The 20,406-nt window shown below is 43.5% G+C and overlaps 1 protein-coding gene across 1 annotated transcript in view; it reads left to right on the forward strand.

Annotated features, from left to right (window-relative positions):
* Window positions 1-20,406, forward strand: part of dcc (DCC netrin 1 receptor) — a 1,002,879-nt gene that overhangs the window by 876,262 nt on the left and 106,211 nt on the right. The window contains exon 22 of the mRNA XM_072252112.1: window positions 466-537. Coding sequence (XP_072108213.1) covers window positions 466-537 — 72 coding nt within the window. The remainder of the gene's footprint in view (window positions 1-465; window positions 538-20,406) is intronic.

A 20,406-nucleotide genomic window follows, 5' to 3' on the forward strand; every position in this document is an offset into this window, starting at 1 on the left:
TGAGCATCCCTTAAGAACAGAGAGGAAGAGGAATTTCTTCAGCCAGTGGGTGAAGTATCTGTGGAATCCGTTGCCATAGATAGCTGTGGAGGCCAAGTCATTAGTTATATTTAAAGCAGAGGTTGATTAGTAAGGTTATCAAAGTTTACAGGAAGAAGACAGGAGAATGGAGTTGAGAGAGAAAATAGTTCAGACACGATTGAATAATGGAGCTTACTTGATTGGACCAGATGGACTGATTCTACTCCTGTGTGCTCTGGAATACTCCTTGAAGTGGAGTAGCTCACATAGCATACAAATTATTATTTGTGAGAATTAATTACTTCATCTCACCCCTCTCCATTATTCAACTGCAGATTTTTTATTCTGCTCAAGATAACGCTAATGGGTTTGTTTCTATTATTAGTGACGATGCTGATAGCTATCTCTGTCTGGAAGCTCTGACGTGCTTTCTTTGCTCAACAGGAAGGAGTATACATGGAGATGGATCCTTCTGGCCAGCAGACACCAATCTAATCGACAGAAGCAGCTTAAATGGTGAGTTTTTGTAACATCCAAACAAAACAGTGTTGTTTTCTTCTCTCTGTAAAGATGCTGTAGGATTGGTTCCACAAAATGTGATTGCTCACTGGTACAATGCTCTCCAGATGAAGGCTTAAGCACAGAATATTGATAAGCAGTTTTGAGATTGCAAATCTCACGCACGGTGTCAGAATCAGAATGAGAACCAGAATCAGGTTTATTATCACTGACATACATCATGAAATTTGTTATTTTGCGGCAGTGGTACAGTGCAATACATAAAATACTTACTGTAAGTTACATTCAGAATTAGGTGGCAGCATGGAGATACATCGCCACCAAATGAGGTGTAAGGCACTCCTTCCCTCCACAGCCTGCAGATCATCCTTGGGTAAAATATACCACCTGCTTAGCACCCCCTCCCCCCGATCACGGTCACATGAAGCTGCCTGAGCAGCTGGTGCACATCACAAATCCTGGTTATGCGACCACTGGCGCCAGGCAGACAATCTCGAAGAGTATTGATAATGGCTGGGGTCACCCATCTTGTAAAGACACTGCCCAGAAGGTGGCAATAGCAAACCACTTGTGTAGAATAATTTCCCAAAACAGTGATGGAATGGAAAGTCCACGTCATATGATGCGACACATAATGAACAAAGCAACAATAAGCAATATAAAAAATAAATAAATAGTGCAAAAAGAAAGCAAGAATGGTGAGATAGTGTTCATGGATTCATGGACTGTTCAGAAATCTGATGGTGGAACAGAAGAGACTGTATTTGAATCTGTGAGTGTGGCTCCTGTATCTTGTCCTCCGTGATAGCAATGTGAAAAGGGCATGTTCTAGATGATGAGGGTCCTTAATGACGGATGCTGTCATGCCTCAGTCTGAACAGCTGGAGATGCCTATGTCCTCCAGACTCTTACATTTCTCCTGCCCTGATGAATAGTTGATTATTTTCACTAGTGTTTAGTTTTAACTATCAGAGCACCTGTGCCTTGTTTCATTTGTCTATTAGATTCCCTCTGTTTTGTTTGTAACGCTCAGCTATATTGGCTCGTATATATCTAGGGGAAATCCCGCCCGGCGTCCGCCTGGACGCTTCCCGTTGTGTTGGTTGCTGTACCACTGCCACCGAAATCAGTTTCAAACATCAATCATCAGCCAGCACACAGTACGTTTTACCAAGTACTCTTTATAGATATTACTGAGTCTATGAAATTAATATAAGTTCGATACAGAAAAAGGGAATGGAAAAGGCGCCAGACTTATCAAAGTTCAAGTTCTTCGTGCACAAGTTGGAGCTCGGGAATTCCTTCGGGACCACCCTGACCCTGTCGACTCGTGGCTCGGGTCCACCCAGAGTGATCGATCTGAGCCGTCCCCGCACGTCCGTCGTCCTCCTGGTCTCTTGTCCGACTCCCCGCCAAAAGCCCCTCGTTTCCAGTCATATGAGACAGCATTATCACCCCAAGAAAGAATAACATGGACACCTATTGGCTAATAGCCCCCTGCTATCTGTATTAATCCAAGCAAATTTCCAGCTGGAGACTTTCTCAGCATTTAACACAACATAGAAACCATTTTAATCCACATACGCAGCAGTTTAGAAGATTAACATAACAAAGAAGCCATTTTAAATTTAACATAACAAAGAAGAAACCCTGTACATGTTCTTTATTGAACTCTCCTTGTCTCTGGTCTCCTCTGCATTTGGGTCCACCTGGTCTAAGTCTCTGCTAAGAGTCCAGTGTTTAAAGATACTGGCCTTCACCATGACAAACTTGGTTAAAACCTGGCAAATGCCCCTGTTACAGGATGCATTCTTGAGGCATATGTGAAGGGAAAGATGCTACCTTGGAATCAAAATCAGAATAACAAAAGGAATGATGTTTCATATCACTGACTTTTTACTGCCTATTACACCTCTGACGTTTAAGGCATCAATGAAGGTTCTCCATCTCTAGTGGTATTCGGAGTCAGTAGCCTCCTCTCGGTTTTCACGTAAGTTCCAGGCAGAGATTCAGGAATACCTTCACCTTCAGGTGTAGAAGGATTCTTCATTGCTGTTTCTGTAACAATTTTGTTTTACCAGTCAGGATGGTTAGCCCTGAGCTGAATCTGGAGAACCAGTGGACCAATATCAGGGGTGACTTTACCAAGAGCCAAAGCATAAAGCCCTGACTCCAGCCAACAAGGCTCTCCAGGTCTTTGAGGCACACAAGTCTCCAAACCCAATGATAAGGTTGTGTCCTCTGTAATGCATAAAAAATTACTATCAGCTACAATGACAATTAGATATAACAATAAGTAGCACAAAAAGAGAGCAAAACGTGCACTAATGTTCATGGGTGTATGGTCTGTTCATGGAGAAGAAGTGTACCTGAAGCATTGAGTGTGTATTTAGACTCCTGTACCTCATCCCTGATGACAGCAATGAGAAGAGTGCATGACCTGGATGGTGAGGGTCTTTAATGATGGATGCCATTTTCTTGAGGCGTCACCTATTGAAGATGTCCTCAACCAGTAAGACTCACATCCACTGTGATGAAGTGTACTGAGAGGATGGTTATGGCTAGCATTAATTCTTTCTAAGCAAAGACCAGTCATGTTCTCATTGTATGTCCAACTCTAATTGGAAGGTCAATCTTTATTTCATGTTTCTTAAAGTTCAAGGTGAATTGAACTATTGGTCCAGGGAATTGAAGCTAACTGCAGCCAAACTGCTTCCACCAATATTAACGTTGCCTGGAATGCCCCTGACCCATTTAACCTTCCTGCCATTGGAACAGACATGATCAGCACACACTCAGAAGTTTACATAATTGGGATTTTAGAACAGCATTTTTTTAAATGATAGGTAAAGAAAAATGTGAAAACTTCAGAAAGCATGCAAAGATTTACCACGATACTGACTGGACTAGAGAGCATGTTAATGAGAATAGGTTGAGTGAGCTAGGGCTTTTTTCTTTGGAGTGAAGTTAGACGAGAGGTGACTTGATACGGTTTGTGGAGGAGATAGAGGTGTACAAGATGATAAAGTGGCATAGATTGAGTGGATAGCCAGAGATATTTCTCAGGATGGAATGCCTATGAGATGGCTTTTTAGAGCAGCTTGTGATTGTGTCTACTGGGGAACGGTAATTCTGGACTGGGTGCTATGTAATGACCCGGATTTGATGAGGAAGCAGAAGGTAAAGGAAGCCTTAGGAGGCAGTGATTATAATACGATAGAATCTACCCTGCACTTTGAGGAGAAGCTAAACTCAGGTTTATCAGAATTACAGTGGAGTAAAGGGGTATGAGAGAGGAGCTGGCCAAAGTTGATTTGAAGGTGGCGTGAGCAGGGATGTTGACAGAACTGCAATGGCTGGTGTGTCTGGCAGAAATCTGGAAGGCACAGATATGATACTTTCCAAAAATGAAGTATTCCAAAGGAAGAATGAGACAACCGTGGCTGTCATGGGAAGTCAAAGACAATATAAAAGCAAAAAGGAGGGCATATAACAGCAAAACTTAATGGGAAGGTGGAGGATTGAGGAAATTTTAAAAACCAACAGAAGGCAAGTGAAAAAGCCATAAAGAGAGAAAAGGTTAAATATGAAGGCAAGCTAGCCAATAATATTAATGAGGGTACAAAAACTTTTTATAGGTATATACTATAAGGAGTAAAAGAAAGACAAGTGTGGGTATAGAACCACTGGAAAATGATGCTGGAGAGACAAAGAAATACTGGGGGATTTTGCATCGGTCTTCACTGTGAATGACACTAGCAGATTGCCAGAAGCGCAGAAGTCTCAGGGGGCAGAAGTGAGTGTCATTGCTATTACTATGTAGAAGGTGCTCGGGAAGCTGAAAAGTCTGAAGGTAGATAAGTCGACTGGACCAGATGAACTACACGCCAGTGTTCTGAAAGAGGTAGCTGAAGAGATTGTGGAGGTATTAGTAATGATCTTTCAAGGATCATTAGATTCTGGAATGGCTCTGGAAGACTGGAAAATTGTAAATATTACTCCATTTTTTAAAAAACGAGGGAAGCAGAAGAGAGGAAATTATAGGCCAACTAACCTGATCTCAGTGGTTGGAAAGATGTTGGAGTCTATTTTTAATTTTGTGATTTTGGGATACTTGGAGGCACGTGATAAAATAGGCCAAAGACAGCTTGGTTTTCTAAAGGGCAAATCTCGTCTGACTAATTTGTTAGAATACCTTGAGGAAACAACAGGCAGATTATACAAAGGATATTCAGTGGATGTTGTTTATTTGGAGTTTCAGAAGGCCTTTGACAAGGGGTCGCACATGAGCACGTGAAGCTGCTTAACAAGATGACAGCCCATGGTATTACAGGAAAGGTACTGAAGTGGATAGAAGATTGCTGACTGGCTGGAAACAAAGAGTGGGAATAAAGCGGGTCTTTTCTGGTAGGCTGTTGCTGACTAGTGGTGTTCTGCAAGGATTAGTGTTGGAACCATTCTTTTCACTTTGTATGTCAATGATTTGGATGAAAAAATGGATGGCTTTGTGGCCAAGTTTGAGAACGATACAATGATAGGTCGAAAGGCAGGTAGTGTTGTGGAAGCAGAGTGTCTGCAGAAGGACTTGGATAGATTGGGGGAAGGAGCAAAGAAGCAGCAGATGGAATATAGTGTACGGAAGTGTATGGACATGCTCTTTGGTAGAAGGATAAAAGGTGCAGAATATCTTGTAAATGGGGGGAAATTACAAAAATCAGAGGGACTTGGGAGTTCTTGTGGAGGATTCCCTAAAGGTTAACTTGCAGATTGAGTCGGTGGTGAGGCCAGCAAATGCAATCTTAGCATTCATTTCGGAAGGTCAAGAATACAAAAACAAGGATGTGATGCTGAAGTTTTATAAGGAATTGGTCAGACCACACTTGGAGTATCATGAGCAATTTTGAGTTCTTTATCTAAGAAAAGAGATACTAGCATTGGAGAGAGTCCAGAGGAGGTGCTGGAGAATGGTTTGAGGAATGAAAGGGTTAACATAGGAGGAGTGTTTGATGGCTCTAGGCCTGCACTCGCTAGATTTTAGAAGAATTCAAAGAATCAAAGTACAGTTATTATCAAAGAATGTATAAATTATACAACCTTGAGCTTTGTCTGTTTACAGGCAGGGGCGGCGCTAAGGTGGTGCTATCTGGGGCTATAGCCCCAGCAGAAATTGCAATAGCACCACCATAGCACCACCAAGAAATTAACTACAGCTGCTTTGCTTTCTCTGTATAGTTTTGAATGCAGCTTGTTTCTCCAGTTGATCTAGTGAAACAGCGCCCCCAATTACCATAGCACCCACGCAACAATAAAGTTATAAACTCTGTCAGATCTACTCTACACTTCTGCTTATTTGTTCGTTGTCAATGTCTTGCCGTTGCTGTCCTCAGATCAGTTAAGCTGATCTAAGATCACTTAAGGTGGTGATGTCACTCACTCTCACTCACGCGAGAGATTGATAGTATACATCCAGGCGCAGATCCATGGTCTCGCGAGACTAATGGATACCACACGCGCACATTATGCTTTTACAAGCAAGCGTGGGCCTGGCACGTGCATTATTTTGGCCAGTGTGAAATGGATTGATTTTTAGTCAGAAAACGACCTCATCCAGAGGAATCAGTGGTGTCTCAGCCTGAGCCTGTCTTAACTGAAAGTGACATGCAGAAAGAAAGAAGTAAGTGCAGATGAGGACGACAGCAGTTCGTCGAAGGAGTGTGAGGGCAAAGTAGAGGAACAAGAAATGGAGCAGGATTCGGAAGAGAATATAGATGAAGCTGCTCTTATTGCCAGTGGGAATACTGTTAGCCATGTTAGCCAGCAGCCTGAGCAAGGACCCCGTCGGCCCGCATTGAAAAAGTACGCTTCGCAACAGTTTGGCAATCAGCAAAGGAGTATTCGTGGCTGGTTTGACCTGTACCCCTGACTGGAATATTCAATCACAAAAGATGCTATGTTCTGCTTCGCATGCAGGCATTTCCTGTGTGGAGGACATGGGTTCCATTCTGAGTCTACCTTCACTGTCACTGTTTACCGCAACTGGTGGAAAGCTACAACAGCTTTCAAAACCCACCATATAAGTGCAGCTCATAAGTTTGCGATGGAGGCATGGGCCGAATTCAGATTGAGAGAACAAGACGGTTCAAGATTGGGAAATATGCTTGATAAAGGACATGCAAAGTTTGTCCAAGAAAATCGTGAGTATATGAGAGCAGTAGTTGAGTCTCTACGCTATACTGCGTGCCAAGGCATTGCCCAGCGAGGACACCGGGAGAATGATGGATCTGGCAATAGGGGAAACTTTGTTGAGTTGCTCAGTGTAATTGGGAAATTTGATACGACTGTAGCTAAAAAAAAGAGGACAATCCTGGAAATGCAAAAAACACCCATCACGATATCCAAAATGAAATTATGGGTATTATGGCAGATATAATCAGATGTCAAATAAGTGCAGAAATCAGAGGCTGGACATTTTGCCATCATGGTGGATGAAAGTAAAGACTTGAGTAAAAAGGAGCAAATATCAGTGGTGGTGCGATATTTGAATAACGAAACAGTGCGTGAAGAATTCTTGCATTTCACTCCAGCAGAAGGGTTGGACGCAGAGTTGCTTCTTAAAAGCATTGAACAGACACTTGCCCAGTGTGTTATTGATAAGAACGCGTGTATAGGTCAGTGTTATGACGGGGCGGCAGTGATGTCCGGGTGCAATAACGAGGTACAAGAGAGGTTCAGGAAAGAGGTCCCGCAGGCATTATATATACACTGCCATGCTCACAGACTTAACCTTATTTTAGTGGATGCTGTGAGCAATGTATAACAAGCGGGTGAGTTTTTTGAAACTGTGCAGCTGCTTTACAACTTCTTTTCAAACTCTGTTGCCCACGATCATTTCATGAAGAAACAGAGAGAACTGGAATCAACTGCACAGCCTGTGGAGTTGAAGAAATTGTAAGATACACGCTGGGCATGGCGTGTGGGCTATAAGGAAATCACTCCTGCCATTCTAGCTACACTACAGGATATTATGGGTCAACCAAATGCACGGAGGAAAACAGAGGCCAGAGCTGTAAATGGACTGATTGACGAGCAGTTTGCTTTACTTCTCACTCTGTTTGAGGATTTATTCCAAGTAACCAAGTTCATGTCAGACCAGCTACAATCTCCCAGTTTGGAAATTTCATCCGCTGTGGACTTGGCTCACTCTGTTATCGATGCACTCTCAGCAAAATGGGGAGACGACTCATGGAGTAAAATTCAGACAAGAGCTAGGGACCTGTGCGTCAAGTCCGGTATGCAGAGCAGAACACGTGATAGGAGACAGGCCCAGCCACCCCGCCGCCTACATGATTTTGTTGTTGAGGCCCAAACTGAACACACACCTGTCACATCCTCTGATGACCTTCGCAAGCACTGTTTCTATCCAGTTATAGACAGACCTCTGACTGAAATGAAAAGACGGTTCTCAATTGAGACTGGGGGTGTTCTGACTGGAGTCTCAGCATTGAGTCCCAAACACAAGTTCTTCCTAGACAAGGATTGTCTTTGGCCAGTGGCCCAATACTATGGAGTGACTGAAGTGAACCTGACTGCAGAGCTACATCAGGTTCGGCGTCTGCTGGAAATAAAACAAAAGCAAGGACAGACAGTGAATAACGCAGTGGAATTTCTAGCTCTAATGAGTCCCTACCGCGATGCATTTATAGATTTATACAAACTAATCTGCATATCACTGACTCTGCCTGTTACATCTGCATCATGCGAACAGAGTTTCTCTGGCCTCAGATGCCTCAAAAACTACCTAAGGAATAGCAGTGGCGAAGCTCGGAACAGCGACTTGGCTCTGTTGGCCATAAACAGCCGGAGGACCAAAGCACCTGACATCCAGAAAATCACTGATGCCTTCACCACCAATCACAACAACAGACGGATTGTGCTTCTCGGAAAACATTAATGGTGAGTGCAGTTGATTTTTTAAAAATTTGGGCCAAGACTAATGCTGATTATTGTTATTATTTTATGGTGGATACCCCATAGTTCTTATGTTTCCTGCAAATTCTAAAACATTACATTTACTGCTATTAAGCCTACTGGTTTTGCTTAGACTTCCAAGCGGTGATTCTGTTGATTTTTGTTTTAAATTCAATAGCCGAATTAATTGAGGTATTACGTGGTCAGAGTATGATTTGTCCAACTCCTGGTAAAGCCTTGCATCTGTTGCTTGCCTTATTTGACTTTAATAACGATGTATCTTTTGGCATTGCTGTCTATGTAATGCGAATAGCACTGGGTTCGTTTTGTGTTTTTCAGTTGAAAAGCACGCATTTGACGCTGATTGTGGGATTGGTGCGTGATTCACGTTGTGCGCTGTGGGTCGGATGCTCTGTTTGCTTTTTTTTGTTTATGCTTCGTGTAGCCCGGGCTGTCTCCAATGCTGTTGACACTGTCACAGTTCACTTCTATATTATATTTATCAATTGCTGTTGCTTGTGAATCAACAGAGGCATTTATAGTAGTCGCATAATGCTTGAAACTGACTTTTTAATGCCACGCGTCTGGCTTTGCGAATACGTATACCGTACAGTGCATCCCTCAGCACCATCACTGAATCATTCAGCCCCTCCGTAGCACCAGCAAGAAAAAATCTCTGGCGCCACCACTGCTTACATGCAGCCACAAAACAAGAAACCTAAAAGAATCCAATTAAAAAAAAATAAAGACCAACACTCAATGTCCAGAAAAAGAGGGGAAAAAAACACAAATCAAACAAAAAATAGAAGCGAGCGATGCCATTCCAAACCAAATTTGAGTCCTTATATCAGAATCCCCAGAATAGGCCGAAAGCCTCAGTCTCAGTTCATCATATTAAGGGGCAAATTGCCACGAAGCTTACAGACACGAAGCACAGCAGCCGGTGCAATCTCACAGCCTCGGCGTCATGAAGAGAGGAGCGAATATCGTGGGAGAGCACACAAAATCAGACAAACTCTCTCCTCCAGTGCCGACAACCTGCCTTTCCAGTTTACCTGGGCCAGCATTTAAATTGTTCAAGCAACGGATTGTGCCTCGCATTAGGACCTGGACCCTGCTGCAGCTCTGGCCTAGAACATGGCACTCAGCAACTTGCTCTGGGCCTAATCCTCTCCACCCAGCCCAAAGCTGTTTTCACCCTCTCCAAATCAGCTCAATGATTCAACGATCCAACCTTGCACCCAGGTTAGTAGGACAGGCATCAAAACTCCTCTACCTCACTCCAACGACATCTGCATCAATTTTGCAACTCACCAGCATGGCTCATCCCTCAAATTCGCTCACCTCTTCATTGCTTACATTGATAGTTTACCACAACTTACTTCAGAAAAGGTGTTATTCATAATGTTTTTCATAGAATAAGGGGGTTATCTCATTGAAATCGATCAAATATTGAACAGCCTAGATAGAGTGGATGTTGAGTGGATGTTTCCAATAATTAAAGAGTTTAGGAATAGAGGTCATAGCATCAGAATAGAGGGATATCTATTTAGAAAAGAGCTTTAGCCAGAGGGTGGTGAATGTGTGGCATTCTTTGCCACAATTGGCTGTGCAGATAAAGTCATTGGGTATGTTTAGTGCAGAAGTTGATAGGTTTTTGATTAATCAGGGCATCAAAGGTTATGGGGAGAAGGCAGGAAAATTGAATTGAGAGGGATAATAAATCAGCCATGATGGAATGGCAGAGCAGACTCATTAGGTCTTATAGCTTATATGTGGGGGCATAATTTTAAGGTGATTGGAAGAAAGTCTAGAGGGGATGTCAGAGGCAGGTTGGGGACACAAAGTGATAAGTGTGTGGAATGCCCTCTGGGAGTTGTGGTAGAGGTAGATATATTGGAAAGATTTAAGAGACTTCGAGAAGCACATGGATGAAGAAAAATGGAGGGCTATGTGAGAACGATGGATTAGATTGATCATGGAGCAGGTTATAGGGTTGGCACAGCTTCATGGCCCAGAGGGCCTGTACTGTGCAGTCATGTCCCATTTTCTATTTTCTGTGTTCTAGTAGTTGGTGTCACACTCTGATCTTCTATCCTGGTCAACTTTCTGTGGGGTTGAGTGGGATCCAGGATCAGCCACGATGGAATGGTGGAGCAGACTCCATGGGCTGACTGGCCTAATTCTGCTCCTATGTGTTATGGTCTTATAGAATTTCATGCTTGGATTAAATGATACTGTTACATACTGAGTTGAGAAAGAATAATGAATCAGCCAAGATGATATGACGAAGCAGCCTTGATGAGCTGAATGGCCCAATTCTGCTCCTAAGTACTCTGCAAAAGTCTTAGGCACATATATATCACTAGGATGTCTAAGACTTTTGCACAGTACTGTAGAAATTTTATTTATTGCACTGTACTGCTACCACAAAAGAAACAAATTTCATGACATATGTGAGTGATGATCAATCTGATTCTGATATGGGTCCCCATTGTGGACTAAGAGTGGAAAGGGGGCAGGAAGAAGGGAATTATGGTTGGGAAAAAAAGGAAGAGAGAGGGGGAAGGAGCAAGAAGAACCACAGAGACATTCTGCAATGATCAATCAACCAATTGCTTGGAATCAAATGCCCTTGCCTGGTGTCATAAGGCTGGGTGTGCCTGCACCTGCACCAGCCCCTGTCCCTGGCACTGCTTCTCTGCCACCTGTCCCACACCACCCCTACAACGTTCCACACTCACCATTCCCAACAGCCTTTGCTCCCTCTCCACATAACATTGACAAATACAGTCCTGCGCAAAAGTCTTAGGCACCTAGCTATTTATATGTGCCTTAGACTTTTGCAGAGTACAGCATGTCTTATGATCTTATGATGTTATACTGCAAGAAGCCCTTTTGGTTATTTAAGGAATCCTTGAAGTTTTACACTGCAGCTAAATAATTCAGAATCAGAACCTGGTTTATTATCACCAGTATGTGACGTGAGATTTGTTAACTTAGCAGCAGCAGTTCAATGCAATACATAATCTAGCAGAGAGAAAAAATAATAATCAATAAACAAGTAAATCTATTACGTACATTGAATAGATTTGGAAAAAAATGTGCAAAAACAGAAATACTGTATATTTTTTAAAAAGTGAGGTAGTGTCCAAAGATTCAATGTCCATTTAGGAATCAGATGGCAGAGGGGAAGAAGCTGTTCCTGAATCACTGAGTGTGTGCCTTCAGGCTTCTGTACCTCCTACCTGATGGTAACAGTGAGAAAAGGGCATGCCCTGGGTGCTGGAGGTCCTTAATAATGGATGCTGCCTTTCTGAGACACTGCTCCCTAAAGATGTCCTGGTTACTTTGTAGGGTAGTGCCCAAGATGGAGCTGACTAGATTTACAGCCTTCTGCAGCTTCTTTCAGTCCTGTGCAGTAGCCCCTCCATACCAGACAGTGATGCAGCCTGTCAGAATGCTCTCCACAGTACAACTATAGAAGGTTTTGAGTGTGTTTGTTGACATGCCAAATCTCTTCAAATTCCTAATAAGGTACAGCCGCTGTCTTGCCTTCTTTATAACTACTTCGATATGTTGTGACCAGGTTAGATCCTCAGAGATCTTGACACCCATGAACTTGAAGCTGCTCACTCTCTCCACTTCTGATCCCTCTATGAGGATTGGTATGTGTTCCTTCGTCTTACCCTTCCTGAAGTCCACAAACAGCTCTTTTGTCTTACTGATGTTGAGTGCCAGGTTGTTGCTGTGGCACCACTCCACCAGTTGGCATATCTCACTCCTGTACACCCTCTCGTCACTATCTGAGATTCTACCAACAATGGTTGTATTGTCAGCAAATTTACAGATGGTATTTGATCTATGCCTACCCACACAGTCATGTGTATATAGAGAGTAGAGCAGTGGGCTAAACACACACCCCTGAGGTGCGCCAGTGTAGTCAGTGAGGAGGATCTGTTATCACCAATCCGCGCAGATTGTGGCCTTCCAGTTAGGAAGTCAAGGATCCAATTGCAGAGGGAGGTACAGAGGCCCAGGTTCTGCAACTTCTCAATCAGGATTGTGGGAATGATGGTATTAAATGCTGAGCTATAGTCGATGAACTGCATCCTGATGCAGGTGTTTGTGTTGTCCAGGTGGTCTAAAGCCGTGTGCAGAGCTATTGAGATTGTGTCTGTCATTGACCTATTGTGGCGATAGGCAAATTCCAATGGGTCCAGGTCCTTACTGAGGCAGGAGTTCAGTCTAGTCATGACCAACCTCTCAAAGCATTTCATCACTGTCGATGTGAGTGCTACCGGGCGATAGTCATTAAGGCAGCCCACATTATTCTTCTTAGGCACTGGTATAATTGTTGCCTTTTTGAAGCAAGTGGGAACTTCCACCTGTAGCAGTGAGAGGTTGAAAATGTCCTCGAATACTCCTGCTAGTTGGTTGGCACAGGTTTTCAGAGCCTTACCAGGTACTCCATCGGGACCTCCCACCTTGCGAGGGTTCACTCTCTTTAAAGACAGCTTAACATCAGCCTCTGAGACGGAGATCACAGGGTCATTAGGTGCAGCAGAGATCTTCACAGCTGTAGTTGTGTTCTCCCTTTCAAAGCGGGCAAAGAAGGCGTTGAGTTCATCTGGTAGTGAAGCATCACTGCCATTCATGCTATTAGATTTCGCTTTGTAGGAAGCAATGTCTTGCAGACCCTGCCAGAGTTGCCGTTCATCCGATGTCGCCTCCAACCTCATTCAAAATTCCCTCTTCGCCCTTAAAATAGCCCTTCACAAATCATACCTAGTTTTCTGGTACAGGCCTGGGTTGCCAGACTTGAATGTCACAGATCTTGCCTTCAGCAGACATGCACCTCCTGGTTCATCCGTGGCTTTTTGTGTGGAATGTACAGTAAGGCTTTGTGGGCACACACTCATCCACATTGCAAGTGTGGTATTGCAAGTGATCTGTTGATGGTAATTGCTTAGTGATTTTTTCAGACTGGCCTGGTTAAAATCTTCCAAAATGAAGGTGTTAGGGTGTAGATTCATCTGTAGATCTTCAGCTCAAATTAAATCTATCAGTGAATTACTATCACATACTGTAGGTTTAAACTGATTCATAGAATAAATTTTTAAAGTACTTTCAAAAGTTCCAAGCAAGTTAATGAAGGACTTTGAACTTTCCAGCTGTCTGTAGCCAATCTTTCTGAATGAGCTTTAAGATATCTGCTAACACCATCACAGGTTCCATTTTCAACCACGATGTACTCGTGGAGTCATTCCGTGTGAATAAGCCCTTCAGCCCTTCAAATCCACTTGTTCTTCTCCCCAGTTACAGTAATCCGACCATAATCACTCTCTTTTCTCCGTACGTACCTCCTGTGGGGGTGAGTTAGAGTGGCCAATTAGCAGACTGATCTGTATGCCTCTGTGATGTTTGAGGAAACGAGAGCACATGAGAGAGATCAGCATGATGACAGACAGAAAGCGCAAACTCTTCATAAATAACACTGGAGATCAGGGTTCAAACGCCACACCTCGAGCTACACTACTGTGCTGCTGTGAAGCCTTTAATTATTTACTGTTCTATATTTTCTCTGGTGGCTTCTGTACATACAAAGACCGCTGCTGAAGGAAAACAGATAAGCAGTTGTTTCCAGGTGCTCTGTCATGATGCACTAAGACCAAGCGTCAGGATTACACATACATTCTGGGACAATAGCCACACGGAGTAGGTTAGTATTTCGGACTTAGATGCAGATTGACTTATCACATGTACGTTGAAACATGCAGTGAAAAGTGTCATCTCTGTTAACACCAACACGACCGAACACAACACGCACAAAATGCTGCAGGAACCCAGCAGGTCGGCCAGCATCTATGGAATTGAATAAACAGTCAATGTTTTGAGCCGAGACTGGACTGGAAAGGAAGGGAGAAGACGCCAGGAGGAGGATAGCTGGAAGGTGATAGATGAAACCAGGTGGATGGGGAAGGTGAAGGGCTGGAGAGGAAGGAATCTGATAGGAGAGGAGAGTGGACCATGGGAGAAGGGAAGGAGGAGGGGACTCAGGGGGAGACAGTTGAGAAGAGGTAACAGGACAGAGTGCAGAATAGAAGAAGAGGGGAGGGGGAAGGAATTTTTTTACCGGAAAGAGAAATCGTTATTCATGCTCTACCCAGACGGAATATAAGGTGCTCCACCTTGAGGGCAGCATCATCATGGCGCAAAAGGAGGCCATGGACCAACATGTTGGAACAGAAATGCGAGTGGGACTGAAAATGTTTGGGCAGTTCTACTTTTGGTGGATGGAGCCGACGGGATCTGCAGAATCTAAGGATGTGTTGGGGCAGCCCACGAGTGTCACTACACATTTCAGTGCCAACATAGCAAGCCCATAGTGCTCAGCAGAACAACACAGAGCACAACAAGCCCCTCTCCTCCGTCCCACCCACTCAGATGGCACAGTTCTCAAACCCCATGACCGGGTTATTGAAAATCCACAATTCTTCACAAAAACTCAGTCAAGCCTGGTAAACCAAACATTTAAAACTTCTGATTAATTTACTTATCACATGTACAGTACATCAAAACAGACAGTGAAGTGTTTTGTTTGCATTAACAACCAACACAACCTAGGAGTGTTCAGGGGACAGCCTGCAGTGTCACCACACATTTCTTTCCTCCCTCCCTCCTACCCACCCACACACACAGATCATTGGGTGGTGCAGCTTCAAAATAGACTTTCAACTCCCCTCTCCAATATCTAAGCCAGCTATCAGCTGACTTTGTTATTCCTATTGTTCAGCACCTCGCACATAGCCACCTATGGCTAGAGGCAGGATATTTCACTATTTGGACTAACCACTGCTTAAATGTGAGATTATCCATTCAGACAACGCATTCCAGATTTCTGTTGCCTTGTGGGTAAAACTCTCTTTCAAATTCTCTCTGTCTCCTACCATTTACCTTCAAGTTCAAGTTTAATTGTCACTCAGCCATACACAGTTCAAGGCACATATAGACAAAATAAATATATAGTCGAAGTCCCTGAGTCCATGAATGTTGCAGCAGTCTGTATAGTCATAGTTTATGGATATAAGCAAAGTACATATATAGTAAGATAATAAGAGGAATAGATAGAGTGGATAGCCAGCGCCTCTTCCCCAGGGCACCACTGCTCAATACAAGAGGACGTGGCTTTAAGATAAGGGGTGGGAAGTACAAGGGGGATATTAGAGGAAGGTTTTTTACTCAGAGAGTGGTTGGTGCGTGGAATGCACTGCCTGAGTCAGTGGTGGAGGCAGATACACTAGTGAAGTTTAAGAGACTACTAGACAGGTATATGGAGGAATTTAAGGTGGGGGCTTATATGGGAGGCAGGGTTTAGGGTTGGCACAACATTGTGGGCTGAAGGGCCTGTACTGTGCTGTACTATTCTACGTTCTATGTTTTATATCCGTTCAAGTTCATGTTCAAGTTTAATTGTCATTCAGACATAAATGAGAACCCATGAATACAGACAAACAAAATAGCATTACTCCAGGGCCAAGGTGAAAAACACAGTACCAACAGTCACAAACAGCACAAGACACATATAAGATAGCAGTAAACATGCAGCCCAAGTTCCTGAGTGTCATGGCCTGCAGATTGATAGTGCACAGGATCAGCAACAACAAGCCTGCAGCAGTCTGATCATCATGCGCTATAAAAAAGTGTAGCTGCAGAAGAATGTAATCTTGCTTACCTTCCTCTGAGCAAACACTGGAGACTTGCAGCACTGATGATAGGGGTCAGCCCCCAACCCAGCATGGACTCCAGCAAGCTCAGCAGACCTCTGGTCTCTCCCCACGGCCTCTAGCATCTCTCCCCTGAACGGCTGCAACAGGTGAGCCCATAGCATGAAGGCCTGGTCAGCACTACAACCAAGTCCACACAGCTTTCCCTGCCATCGGTCTCACCAATGAACCAGTGAACTAGGTATGTCCAATGTCCAACAGGGTCTCGTGATCGCAAGAAAAATGTCGAAGACAATCACTCACTCTGTTTGTTTGGCAAAATCTGTTGATTATAGACATCTCTGCTGAGGGGAAAAGTTTCTCACTATCTCCTTCATCAGTGCCCCTCACAATTTTGTTTCTCTTCAGCTTTTTCAGTACTAAACCCAACCTGTCCTTCATAGAACATAGAACATAGAAGTCTACAGCACATTCCAGGCACTTCAGCCCACGATGTTGTACCGACCATGTAACCTACTCTAGAAGCTGCCTACAATTTCCCTACTGCATAGCCCTCTATTTTCCTAAGCTCCATGTAGCTAACTAAGAGTGCCTTAAGAAACCCTATTGTATCCACCTCTACCACCTTCGCTGGCAGTGCATTCCATGTACTCACCACTCTCTGTGTGAAAAACTTATCCCTGACATCCCCTCTGTACCTGCGTCCAAGCACCTTAAAACCATGCCCTCTCTTGCTAGCCATTTCAGTCCTGGGAAAAAGCCTCTGACTTTCCACACGATCAATGCCTCTCATCATCTTGTACACCTCTATCAGCTCACCTCTAGTCCTCCGTCACTCCAAGGAGAAAGGGCCAAGTTCACTCAACCTATTCTCATAAGGCATACTCTCCAATCCAGGCAACATCCTTGTAAATCTTCCACGATAACTGAAATGTTTCATTCTGGGCAATATCCTGGTGAATCTCCTCCACACCACAATCTTGAGTGCAATACTGTCCTTCAGGTTCAGATTCCAGCTTCGATTCAGATTTTGTCTTAAACCTGAATCTGAATTCTAGGTTGTGTTCGTTGTTAACACAAATGATGCTTTTCACTGTATGTCGAAGCATATTGTGAAATGTGATATTTGCGTTAACAACCAGCACAGCTTAGGAATTTGCCTGGGGCCAGCCTGGGAGCGTTGCCACACATTCTGGGACCAACATAGAATGCCTACAACACTTGGCAAAACAGCACAGAATGCAGCGCTACAAAACAAGCCCCTTTCCTCCCTCTCACCAACTCACCCCTCCCGTACACACAGGTGATAGAGTGTTGCAGCATCAAAATAGGTTTTCATCTCTACCCCACACCCATAGTGATCTATGACTCTATGAGTCCAGATGAAACCAACATAGATACCACGAACCCAAAGGCTTCCTTCTGCACTGCACAAGGCAATGATTCAATATGTTATTGGCCAGTTTGTTAAGCAGAGTTGCCATCTTCATAAATAATGCTTAACTCCTCCCTGGATTACAACCATAGAACCATAGAACACTACAGCAGAGAAAACAGGCCATTCGGCCCTTCTAGTCTGTGCCGAAACATTATTCCGCTAGTCCCATTGACCTGCATCCAGTCCATAACCCTCCAGACCTCTCCCATTCATGTACCTATCCAATTTATTCTTAAAACTTAAGAGTGAGCCCACATTTACCACGTCAGATGGCAGCTCTTTCCACACTCCCACCACTCTCTGAGTGAAGAAGTTCCCCCTAATGTTCCCCCTAAACCTTTCCCCTTTCACCCTAAAGCCATGTCCTCTCCTAATCTAAGTGGAAAGAGCCTATTCACATTTACTCTGTCTATACCCCTCATAATTTTGTAAATCTCTATCAAATCCCCCTCATTCTTCTACACTCCAAGGAATAAAGTCCTAACCTGTTCAATCTTTCCCTGTAACTCAACTCCTGAAGACCTGGCAACATCCTAGTAAATCTTCTCTGCACTCTTTCAATCTTACTGATTCTGTTATTCTGTCTCCTTTAAGCATATTATTTAATGTGTATTTATTTTCCTCATTCTTTGTAGTTACGTATTACCTCATGTTTCACTTGAAACAACAAAACATTGAGGGTGAGATTGCAGACTGCAGACTGAGATTCAACATACACACCTGAGCTGTACCTGTTGAATAAGGCTTTTCCATGCTTCATGGCTTAAATGCTCTAACATTTATCTCTCTTTGAGTCTCACTAGTTTAAAAGCTCCAGTCTCTATTTATTCTCGCTGCAGAATCTTTCGTTCTGGTTCAGTTTAGACAAAGCTATTTCCATCTTTATAATATTCCACATGTTCTGTCTATGAATGTTCTCCGTTATCCAGGTCATTGCATATAAAGCAGTAGTAAATCAAGACAACAGGACTTGCTGTGTTGTCTCGAAGACATTTCGCCACTCATCCAAGAGGCTTCTTCAGTTCTGATCCATGGCGGGTAGTTTGTTGGGTAGAAAACCATCCCTAAGCAGAGGGATTACCACACTACCTTGCAGCTACCTACAATGTAGTCCTAACATCGATGTAGTCTTTATCTCTATGACACTTAACGACCCTTGTGTGATTGCTATACATTTAAACAACTCATAAATTTATAAACTTATGTAGCCTGGGGGAAAATACACACTCAGGACAACAAATACTTTTTTGGGTTTTAATTCCTTTATCTGCTTTAGATGTTTAAGTGCAAGAAGAGGGTCGCAAAATAAAACGAACGAATTTACAACCAGTTCTTGCCATTACAATCTCAGTGCAACTTTCGATCCACACCCTCGTGTACGGACAGACTTGTGTATGCAGTATAAAAAATACCAGAACTAATACGGTACTAATACGGTGGTGGCAATTTTGAAGGAACACAATACAAACAGCATTAGAATCCCACCCACCCTGCATCTTATACATAACAGCGAAAAATGTAAGTGAATACATCTCATCTAAGATGCACACACATGCTGAACAGAGACTAAACATTCACGTTACGCGGTTACATGCACAATCGGTCCTGATACAATAAAGTTAGACAGAAGATACACTTTGGCACAACTTTTACAGGGTATTGCCTGGTAGTTAAATTACAGGAAGACTGACCTACTTGGATGGTGGGGAACTTTGCACAAGCCATGCTATCCAGCGTTGCTTTCTTCACTCATGGAAATCTAAAGCATCCAAATATAAAACGTCAAATTACCGATATTCTCGATTCGCCAACAAGCATAAACAAATTCACATAGATATCGTTAATTAATGCTTACCTTTCCTCACCATGCCCAGTCTCAGGAAGGAACTCAATTCCAATGCCCCAACAGCGTCTTCAGCAGAAAACAAAATGGTCTCCCCACTAACCCGCGCATGCGTAATGACATCACCATCTCCCTTAAAGGCACAGACAACTATTCTAGCATTACCCGGATGGATGCCTAAGTACACTTTTAACGATACTGAATAAGATCCGATGGTCACCTGGTTACACATATAAACCGGAAAGCTACCCACCATGGATTAGAACTGCAGAAGCCTCTCGGATGAGTGGTGAAATGTCTTCTGGACAACCCAGCAAGTCCAGTTGCCTTGATTTACGAATGTTTGGTATTGCGTGCTTTCACGTTTTCTGAATAAAGAAAGAAAGCAAAGCTCACTTCCTTAAATCAAGATCCTGAAATCCTGTAGGGGTTTCCCCACCTTTAGAGATACAACACAGTAACAGACCCTTCTATCTGAATGAGCCACACCGCTCAATTACACCCAAGTGACCAACTAACTGACTACCCCATAGCATCTTTGGAGAAAACCGGAGCACCCAGAGGTTACAGGGGGAACGTACAAACAGCGGAATTTAATCCAGGTCACTGGCGCTGTAATAACGTCACACTAACTGCCAGCCCACACTTAAAGCAGAGGCTGACAGCTCCCTGATTAGTATGCAATGAGCTCGAGTGACCCCGAGATCTATGGTCAGAAGATATTGTGTCGTAAGTGGGTGTTGACTCTGATATCATTGATCCAAGGCTCTTTCGGAAGCTAGGCAAGAGGCACAAGGCTTGTTGCTTCACAATCATTTTATTAAGTGCAAAGAGAATTGGAAATGTAGAGCTGCAAAACCCTGGCAACTAAGAACAGAGCAACTAAAAAA

This window comes from Mobula birostris, chromosome 3, assembly GCF_030028105.1.
Source record: "Mobula birostris isolate sMobBir1 chromosome 3, sMobBir1.hap1, whole genome shotgun sequence".
NCBI classification, from domain to species: domain Eukaryota; kingdom Metazoa; phylum Chordata; class Chondrichthyes; order Myliobatiformes; family Myliobatidae; genus Mobula; species Mobula birostris.